This window comes from Petaurus breviceps, unplaced genomic scaffold (genome assembly GCF_028583685.1).
Source record: "Petaurus breviceps papuanus isolate PSGF00001 unplaced genomic scaffold, PetGlider_PUasm1.0 220, whole genome shotgun sequence".
NCBI classification, from domain to species: domain Eukaryota; kingdom Metazoa; phylum Chordata; class Mammalia; order Diprotodontia; family Petauridae; genus Petaurus; species Petaurus breviceps.
Genome location: NW_027185876.1, coordinates 23,455,671 through 23,466,855, shown reverse-complemented (window position 1 = coordinate 23,466,855; position 11,185 = coordinate 23,455,671). Strand labels below are relative to the sequence as shown.

General features: G+C 37.3%; 1 protein-coding gene across 1 annotated transcript in view; it reads right to left on the bottom strand.

Moving 5' to 3' along the window:
* Positions 1 to 6,245: 6,245 nt before the first annotated feature.
* NTMT2 (N-terminal Xaa-Pro-Lys N-methyltransferase 2) overlaps positions 6,246 to 11,185 on the bottom strand; it is a 28,866-nt gene continuing 23,926 nt past the window's right edge. Inside the window, exon 4 of the mRNA XM_069094757.1 lies at positions 6,246 to 10,579. Coding sequence (XP_068950858.1) covers positions 10,296 to 10,579 — 284 coding nt within the window. The 3' untranslated portion in view covers positions 6,246 to 10,295. The remainder of the gene's footprint in view (positions 10,580 to 11,185) is intronic.

Genomic DNA, 11,185 nt, shown 5'->3' with positions numbered 1-11,185 from the left:
CAAAAAAAAAAAAAAGACAACTTCCCTCAGAGAGGCAATATATAAACTGTATATGAAATCCATAGAGAACAAAAGCAAATATATAAAAACATATTGCAAACCCTATATCAGGTGTTAGCAAAATGCAAAGTGAAGAAGTGATAAGGGTGGGATGAAGTTAAGAGATTTCTTGGAAAAGGAGAAAACTGATCTAAGTTTGTTCTATGTCCTCTATAACCATAGTATTTCTAAAAATTGTTTACTCATTCCTACACCCTAGCTAATGTTTAATGCTTCCCTCAACTCTACTTCCCACCCAACACATAACTAATAACCTAGGATTGCTTTACATTTATTTTTTACATATTTGCCTAATTAGGTTAAGATGACCTTTGATAAGTACTGGCCACTAGTGATTGTGGAAGGTAGTTTTTTTGGCATGGACACCAAAGCATCACTGAATAAACCAGAATCAAGAAAAGCAATAACACAACTGGTTCTAATTATTCATGACAGACAGCTGGATGTATCAGATACAGGCCCCCTCCTTGACATCACTCAGAGAAGACCAGTTGCAGGAAATAAAGAGAAAAGAAAACAAAAGATGTGGCTAAAATGTCCCTGTAATGCATAGCAGAACATCTCATGTTCTGTTTCTTTTGAATTTTTTTAAGTATTTGGACAAATCCCTTAACTCTTCTTGGCCTCAGTTTCCTCACCTATAAAATGATGAGGAATTCTAAATGAAGAATTGACTGCATATGTCCTATCTTTACTCATATATGTATTGTATATGTGTATATATGCACATATACATATATGTGTGTGTACGAACAAAAATAATCTGGGTTTGTCCTATATGCTACATATCTATAGCATCTCTGAAAATAGTTTGCTGGTTTCACCTCTCAGACATTGACACCCCTAAGATTTGGTTCATAGATCATAGAATATCATAACCAGAAGGAACTGTGGAGTGGATTTAACCTAACCTCCTTCATTTTTCAGAAGAAGGAACTAAGAACCAGGAAAATTAAGTTACTTGCCTGAGAACTTTTCTAAAAATTCCTAAAAAACAAGTATGGAGTGTTCAGAAAGATTAAATTAGTTTAAAGAATTGTTAATACTTTTCCAATGAGTGTGTATGTGTATATTAGTTCTATGGGTGCCAGTGGTTATTAGCATAAGCCTCATGAAGGAGGTAACACATGAGCTAGACCTTGAAGAAAGAAAAGACTTTTAAGACATAAAAATGAAGCATTTGCCCTAAGTACAGTCATGTGGTCAGTAAACTATATTAGAAAGAAGAAAGAGGGAATCCCTACTCAAAATGTCAACTGTCTTTTCCACCTTAAATCCTTCCCTCAAACCCCTCCCCTCAAAAAAAGAAAATCAGGGTCTTTTTTTTATTTAGACACTGTTTCTATGGCCATATAACAGGCCTACCAAGACAAGGAGATGGGGATAGTGTCCAACCTTCTACTAATAATGGCCCACATTACAATAGCACTTTATGGCTTATAAAGTGCTTTCTTCATGGCAATCATTTAAGATTTTGCTTTAGGTTTAACTCTATGTCCATATTTATATCACACATATCTCATGTAAACCTCACATATAATAGCCATTATACATATGCATACATATATATATATATATACATATATGATCTTGCCACCACTCCCAGTATGGAGAACCCACCCCCTTTTGCTGATACATACCAACAGTTCTTCTGTAACTTATAATTGCTCCTCACTTCCAGCACTAATATACACATGCATTTTTCCATAGTCTTTTTTGTAGCAACTTCAAGATATCATCCAACCCAACCTGTTCATTTTATAAGTGAGGAAACTAAGGATCAGAGTGCTTAAGTGATTTACTCAGGATTCCAAAGGGAACAAGTAACAAAGTTGGTATTTGACTCCAGGTCTTCTTACTCTTATCTGTTTTTTTCCACAATACCAGTACCTTCTGCTTCACTAACCAGCCTTTACTTGGAAGATTGTTTAGAAATACTAAACTGTCAAAAATGATAAGGATCCAGAGATATTGTAGTATCCCTTTGCTGCCTGGCTTCCCTTAAGTCTCAAATGAAATCCCACCTCCTACAAGAAGCCTTCCCCAACCCCTCTTAATTCTCATCCCTTCCCTCTGCTAACTATTTCCTATGTATTCTATATACAACTCTTCTGTGTATATTTATTTGCATGTTGTCTCCCTCATTAGATTGTAAGCTCCTTGAGGGCAGGATTGTCTTTTGCCTCTTTTTGTATCCCCAGGGCTTCAAACTATGCCTGGAACACAGTAGACACTTAATATTGATTGAGTGAAAGTTTGGGGTTCCAGGAGACTGGAATAGAAGTCACAGGATTGACCAAATGACAAGTTTCTTCTAATTCACCAACATGTATTTGCTGAGGATTAAAAGATAAGGAGATCCGTCAAGATGGTGAAGTAGAAACAGGACCTCTGTGCAGCTCCAGCTCCCACCACCTCCAATTCATGTAAAAGGGGACTCTGAACAAACTTTGGAGCTACAGAACCCACAAAATGATGCAAAGAAGCTAACCTCCCACTGAGGACAGCCTGGCATGCCAGCAGCAAGCAGCCAGCACAGCATTCTGGGAGCCAACCCCAGCCCTGCACAAGCCTGAGGTTTTAGCCCCAGGGCGGGCCTGACCGACCACCTACTGGAGGGACTCCAGATCACCAGCAGTTATGGTGGTCCAGAATTATCAACAAAAAGATTCTAAGTACAAAGATGGAGGTCAGTGCAGTGTGGACTTTGGGATGCAGCAGTTGGGAGTGCGTCAGCTTCTTCCCCCATGATGAGAAGCCACTGAGGAGCAGCAGTGCAGTTGCCACCACATGGTAGCTTCAGCTCCTGGTCTGCAGAGTGTAGGAGAACCAAGCGACCAGTCTTAGGGGTAATCACTCTTGCTTTAACCTGCTTGGATCTGGATTGTGGTTTAGGGTGGAGGTCCTGGGGTATGTGACCAGCTTGCCAGAATGTGTGGAGGCTTCAGAGAAGGCACCCAACTTCAGAGAAGGCTTCAGAGAAGCCACCAATACCTCTGGCAGCTGAGAAAACCCCAGCGTTTGGAATGAAGCTCCCCTGTCTGGTGGCAGAGTCCTACTGTGGTAAAAAGTCCAGGGGTTAAGTGACTGAGTGGTGACATGACCAGGCAAAGGAAACAAAGCAAACAATAGAATCCAACATTAGACTACTATTTGGGGGACAAAAAAGATCAAAGCATGGAATGGGAGGAAGACAGTGAAGTCAGAACTCCTGCACCAAAAGCTTCCAAGATAAATACAAGCTGGTTACAGGCCATAGAGGACCTTAAGAATTAGTTAAGAGAAGTGGAGGAAAAATTGGAAAGAGAAATGAAAATGATGCAAGAAAATTATGAAATGAGAGTCAACATCCTGAGGAAAATAACACCTTCAAAAATAGACTAACACAAATGGCAAAAGAGGCTCAAAAAGGCAATGAGGAGAAGAATGCCTTAAAAAGCCAAATTTGCCAGATGGAAAAAGAATCTCAAAAGCTCACTGAAGAGAATCATTGCTTCAGAATTAGATTGGAGCAAATGGAAGCTAATGACTTGATGAGAAAGTAAGATGCTGTTAAACAAATCCAAACAAATGAAAGAATAGAAGGCAATGTGAAATATCTTGTTGGAAAAACCACTGACCTGGAAAATAGATCCAGGAGAGATAACTTAAAAATTATTGGACTACCTGAAAGTCATGATCAAAGAAATAACCTAGAAATCATCCTCCAAAAGATTCTCAAGGAAAACTGCCCTGATGTTTTAGAACCAGAGGGCAAGATAGAAGTTGAAAGAATTCGCCGATCACCTCCTGAAAAAGATCCCAAAAAGAAAACTCCTGGGAATATTATAGCCAGGTTCCGGAATTCCCAGATCAAGGAGAGAATATTACAAGCAGCCAGGAATAAACAATTTTAATATTGTGGAAACACAATCAGGATAATCCAGGATCTGGCAGCTTCTACACTGAGGGATCAAAGGGCTTGGAATATGATATTCCGGAGGGCAAAGGAGCTGGAATTAAAACCAAGAATCACCTACCCAGCAAAACTGAGTATTATGTTTCAGGGGAAAATATGGTCATTCAGTGGAATAGAGGACTTTCAATATTCTTGATGAAAAAAACAGAGTTGAATAGAAAATATGACATTCAGATACAAGAAGCAAGGGAAACATGAGAAGGTAAACAGGGAAACGAAATCATAAGGAACTTATCAAAGTTGAACTATTAACATTTCTACATGGAAAAACAATAATTGTAACTGATGAAACTTTTCTGAGTATGAAAATAGTTGAAGGAAATAAAAATATATATGTATATATATATGTCTATATCGGAGGGTATATTGGTATATGAATACATTTGTGAATGTGTGCATATATGTTTACAGGTATACATAGAGGGCACAGGACCAATTTAATAGGAAGGGATGATACTTAAAAGGTGAAATTAAGAGGTGAGAAAAGATTATAATGAGAGGAGATGGGGAGAGACAGAATGGGGTAAACTATCTCATATAGAAGAGGCAAGGGAAAATGGTTACAACAGAGGGGAAGAATAGGAAGGCAAAAAGGAATTGGTCAACCTTATTCTCATTGAATTTGGCTCAGGGAGGGAATGACATACACACTAAATAGGGTATCTCACCCTACAGGAGAGTAGGGGGGAAGGGGATGAGAGGGGGGATGATGGAAGGGAGGGCAGGCTGGGGGGGAGGGAAGTTGGAAGCACACACTTCTGAAAAGGAATGGGATCAAAGTAGAGAATAGAACAAGTGGGAGATGGGATAGGAGGGAGGAAAATATAGTTAGTCTTTTACAATATATCTACTATGGTAATATTTTGCATTAGCTACACATGTACAACCTATACTGAATTGTTTATCTTTCCAGTAAGGGTGGGTGACAAGGGAGGAAGGGAATGAATCTGGAATTCAAAGTTTTAAAATCAAATGTTTAAAATATATATATATATATATATACTATTAAAAAACAATATTGCTGTTACTATTAAAAAAGAAATCAAACAAAAATATTTAAAATATCATTTACTTATCTCTATTCCATTTCTATTCTGTGTACATTTTATGTCAACATATTGGATTAGTAGCTAAAACATGTAATTTATAAATAAATATACATGTATTGTAAAAAAAAGATAAAATCAGCTGTATCAATCATCTGCAAAATGTCTAAACAAATTTTAGAACAGAAATGTGATACAGTATTACTCTGTTCTATGAAATGACAACTATGATGAATAGAGAAGCATTGAAACACTTAAATGAACTGATACAAAGTAAAAAGGGTCAGAAAAATTCTATCTATCTAATCTATCTATCATGTATCATGACTACAATATAATGGAAAATGAATGTTGCAGAATTACAAACAAGGCTGATTCCAAAGAAGATGTATAAGAAGGGCCATCCCCCAACCCTTTTGCAGAGGTGGGAGGTCCACAAAGGTATTACACTGCATATGTTTTCAGATTTTTTATGTATGTTGGTCAGTTTTGTTGATTTTTTTCAAAAATTCTTTTTTATAAGGAACAGCTTCCATTATGAAAAAGGTTTCACACAAACATGCATGCAGACACACGCATATGTACATATATACTCACCTTTGTGCATGAGTCACAGAAGTTCAGAGTTGGAAGGAACTTCAACAGCCAGCTAATCTAATCATCTCAGAAAAAATTCTGTGCCAAAACACCACCATTGTCCATCTAGTGATTCTTTAAATACTCCCATTCGGAGGGAAGTCCACTAGTTCCTGAGATAACCCATTCCAATTTGGCACAGCTCTCATTGTTAGCTAGTTTTTCCTTATATTAAACCTAAATTTGCTTTTTTGTAATTTCTACCCCTTGCTGTTAGGTCTGCCTTCTCAGTTCAAACAGAACAAGCTTTATCTTCTTCCACCCAAACGTCTTTTAAGTGCTTTAAAGATAGACTTCATTGGCCTCACCTCTAACCCTCTAGTCTTCCCTTCTCCAGTCAAAACATCCCTAATTCACATAACTGAGCTTAATATGCTTGAGGCCCTTCATTATTCTGAAGGACTTCCTCTATACATTCTCTTACCTTTTCAAAGTGTTTTCTCTAAAATATGATGCTTAGAAACCAGTGAATCGGCTGGCCCCGCTTTGAAAGATCACAGTCCCTGATACATGCACATAAACTCATGAATATCAGCCATCGAGAAATGAGAGCATTAAAAACACAAGTAGTTTTATTTAAACATCGCATTCATACAAAAAATGATATACATATCACATTCAAAACTGTTCAATTTTAATAGTTTAATCAAAATTATCTTTTACATTAAACCAAAACACAAAATTGAATCCAAATGATTCAATTTGCAAGTTTGCACATAATCAATCTTTTTTTTTCTACTTCTTCAATCCCCTTTGCTTATTATACTGCCTGTTAACTTCAGAGACAGAAATCAGTCCAAGTGAACATCAGTTCTACTACTTTTTATCTGTATGATCTGCAAGTCATTTCCTTTCTCTTGGCTTTACTTTCCACCTGTGTGAAATGAGGGTTGGATGATCTCTCATCTCTTTGTCCCCTAAATGTATCATTCTATAACACTAATAATTATTGTAAGAGGGGAAAACCAATGATTGAATAAAATTAGGGTTTATCTACAACTTTCATTTATCCATTCAAGGCTCATTATCCAAAAGCCTGAACAATCAACAACTTGTTCTTAAAAGGAGATATGTCCCCATAACTGAAATGCACTCACGCCAGAGGATTCCTATCATGGTTTGTTATGGTCAGGTTATAGTCTTATTATACTGCAGGGAAGTGAAACTGACCCCAAATGGAAAACCAGATCATATAACTTTTCTTCCAAGTGAAGGACAAAAGACAGAAAAATAATTAAAATTATTTTATAATATGATCTTAACAAGTCCTCCCATAATCAAGGAGCCACTATTTTCTATGCAAAGAAATAGTCTCTGCATGCCCAATCCCAAACATCAAAAAGCAAAGAAGCAAACCTAATATAGCTGAATTGGGATTTAGGATACCTGTCAACCTATCCTAGATCACATCTGTGAAACATGGCTTCAAGGAAAAGGGTCTTTTAGAAGTTACCTTAAAAGCCCAATGCTATTCTCTCTTTTTTGTTTGTTTGTTTATCTGTTAATATGGTGAAGCACTTAGCACTTGATCTTGTACACAAAAGATACTCCACAAATATTTGGTAAATAATGGATAGCAGCTTTCTAAGGACTACTGGTGGGTCAGTGGGTAAAGAGCTGGGTCCAGAATCAGGAAGACTCATCTTCCTGAGTTCAAATCAAGCCTCAGACACTTATAGCTGTGTGATCCTGGGCAGATCACTTAACTCTATTTGTCTCAATTTCTTAATCTGTAAAATGAGCTGAAGAAGGAAGTTGAGAAACCACTCCAGAATCTCTGCCAAGAAAACCCCAGAATGGAGTCACAAAGGATCGACATGACTGAAACAATTGAACAAAAGAACTATTGGAAGACAACTGATCTTTCACACCCCCACTATCTCAGAGTGTAAGCTCCTTTAAGACAATTCCATTGTTTTATTTATCATTGTAGTTCCCTAAGTGTATGGGCACATGCACTTTGTACAAAAATGGTATTAAAAATATTTGCTGAACGAATAACAAAAGTGAAGGCATAGTTCTATAAGAGCAGAGTCAAGAAGGCTAAGTAAAGCTCCAAATGAGCTGAGGCTAGCTATGAATGCCAAGAACAACTAAAAGGTTTTGTGTGGGTTTTTTAACACTGTATTAAAGGAAACAGGAGGATCAAAGAGGGCCACTACTCAGAATGGATGAGGTGATAATAATAGGTAACAGAGAACAGAGAGCTTCTCTGCTCTTGTTTTGCTAAAATTCAGGGGTTTGTTTTGATTTTTTTTCTGCCAAAAGAGAATGATTTTTAGACTGGAAAGGATGAAACCAAAATAATAATAATAATGGCTAATGAGGGAATTGAAGCCAAAAATAACCAGGGAGATAATAAAAGAGCACTTAGCTGCTCTTGAAGATTTCAAATCACTAGGATTGGATAAACTACATCCCTTGGGAGTGAAGTAACCACAGATGTATTTGTTGAGCTACTATTGGCAATCTTGGAAAGATGTTGGAAAATGGGAGAGAGGTCACAGGCCTAAAGAACTTTCTTGATTTTTTTTTTCAGGAATCAAAGTCCATCCATAAATGCATTATTAAAGGGATGATGGGTTTACGTATAGAAAAGAAAGTAGTGATCACAAAGAGCCAGCATGACACATCATGAACAGGTCATGCCAGGCTTACCTCATTTTCTGTTTTGACAGGGTTACTAGACAAATAGATAAAGGGAATTCCATAGATATAAAATAATAATAACAATAATAATAATTTATATGGTACTTTAAGATTTGCCAAGTGTTTACATGTTATCCCATTTCACCCTGTGAGATGGGTGCTATAATTCTACCAATTTTACAGATGAGAAAATAAGTCTGAGAGAGATAAAAGAACTTGCCCAGTGTTCCATCAGTAGAAAGTAGAATTTGAATTCAAGTAGAATCAGAGGTAGAATTTGAATTCAAGTCTTCTACCACTCAAAGTCTAGTGTCTTATTTGCTACTGCATATGGTTTATTTAGATTTAGCAAGGCATTTTACAATGTTTCTCATGCTATGCTTGTGAACAAAATAAAGAGATGAGGGAGATGCGGCCAACTATGGTTAAGCTATGGCTCTGTAGTAATTCATCTGAAAAAAAAAAACAGTTCTTTTAATTGACTGCAAGCTTGAGAAGAATCAACAGTATGCTATAACAGTCAAAAAATAATGGCTAATGCATCCTTAGGTTACATTAAGAGAGACATAGTGTCTAAGACTAGAGAAATGATTGTTCCATAGCAGATCTCCAAATCAGACCACATCTAGCTTTTGTCCTGGGTACTCTTTTTTAGAAAGAGCATTGTCAAACTACAGAGCATTCAGGGAAGAGCAACCAAAGCCATAGTAAAGGACCTTGCCATTATGACACATAAGAATCACTTGACTGAAGTGGAGATCTTTAGCTTGGAGAATAAAAGACTAATGAAGTACAAGTCAGTTGACTAAAAGTGTCAAAATGAGTGTTTTATGAAGAGGGATCTGACTTAGTCACTTGGTTGGAAAAGACAGAACTAGGAACAAAAGTGTTCAGAGAGGCATATTAAGCTCCATTTAGGAAAAGAATTTATTAAAAATTCAATCTACCCAAAAGCAGAATGGGCAGCATGAACATTTACTTAATGATTTTTAAAATGTGGAATGGGCTTTCTTGAGAGGCAGCTGACTCTGCCTCCCTAAAGGTTTCTGAGCAAAGATACACTTACTAAGGATGAGATAAAAAGGATTCTTGTTTAGATGTGGTTTGGCCTCTGAGGTCCATTCCAACTCTAAGATTCTGAAGTCATAATCCCAGGTAGAAGAGAAGGAAATAATAAGTCATGTGGACATACATCATCAACCATCATTCATGCAAATATTAGTCTCTTTCTCCCTATGCCTCATTAGAATTCAAAATAAAATCTCATTAGATTGGAAGTTGCTTGAGAGAAGAGCCCAAGTATAACTATTCTTCTCATCTAGTACCTTGCATATACAATAGATGTTTAATTAGTATCTATTAAGTTGAATTGAATACTTTTTCTAAAATAACATTTTATTTTTCCCCAGTTACATGTAAAGACAATTTTTAATATTCATTTTTTTAAATTTTTGAGTTCCAAATTTTCTCTCTCCCTCCCTTACCTCCCCCTTTCCTGAGAGAGTGAGCAATTTGATATAGGTTATACATGTTCACTTATGAAAACATATTACCATATTAGTCATATTGTGAAAGAAGACACAGACCCAAAGGGGGAAAAAAAAAACACAGAAAAATGTATAGAAAGTGAAAAGTAGTATGCTGAGGTGAACTGAATTCTAAGAAAGACTTTGAAGAACTCACTTTTTTTACCTCCACTCCCAAATACTATATACACCAGCAGTCTTTTACTTTGCTGATTAGGTAGGCAGTGTGGTGCAGAGGGATGAACACTGAACTTGAAATCATGGGACTCAAATTTGAATTTCCATTCTGCTATTTGCTACCTTTATGACTTTGAGCAAGTCACTTAGTTTCTCTGGACCTTGGTTTTTTCCAATGCAACATGAGGGGCAGGGGGGGGAAGGGTGGTTGGACCAGAGGAACTCTTAGGTCCTTTTCAACTTTCAATCTATGATCCTATGAATTACCCTTCTCCGCAGAGCAAACATCCACACTGGAACACACTGCTCTGGGAAACCCTCTTGCTTCTCTTCCCGCAGAACCATCAGCCCACTCTTGTGAATGAGGCTCCGGAGGATGTCCATGTCCCTGATGACGCTGCTGTCAGAAGAGTCAAAGATGCAACCCTGGCGGGCCACGTTGTCCTTTAAGATGATGATGCCATTCTCTCTCAGGCCTTCACAGCAGCGGGAAAGAAACTCAAGGAGGTCTTTATCAGTCAGGTTCCCTGTGGACAGGAGGATAGGGTTGTAACAGTGGGCCAATGGGTTGCTAAAGAGTATCATTCTGAGTTCTGGTTCCAGTTCTGCTACTCTTAGATCAATCATTAAGCTCTGGAGGATCAGGATGGGTCTACCCTAAGATCCTCATGGGGATTTTGTCAGGATTAAATGGAGTGAGGATTCAAAGTGATCAGGAAAGTTGTGTCAGACAAATGAATTGTGGATCATCTATCGAATTTTATTCAATCTAAAAGCACGTGTGTAGGCGTGTGTGTGTGTGTGTAAAAATCCATCTTACAGGATTTTCTCATGTTTTTAAGGAGGACAGTGAAAAAAAAGGGATCCATTCCACAATCCCTCATGAAAACATATCCCATAAGTTACCAAGACATTAATTCTGGTTACCCCTGCTCTATTCTCCTGCCACCCCTAATGCATATTGAATATATCTCACTCCAGAATTTAAATCATATCCATTGAAGCTCATTCACTAAGAAATGGGAAAAAGTACGCTAAAATGTGACTGGTAAAAATTATAAAAATCACTTAACATGCAGATATTGCACATGAAATTATGACACCTCTAAATTCTTGACAAAAACATTTTAATG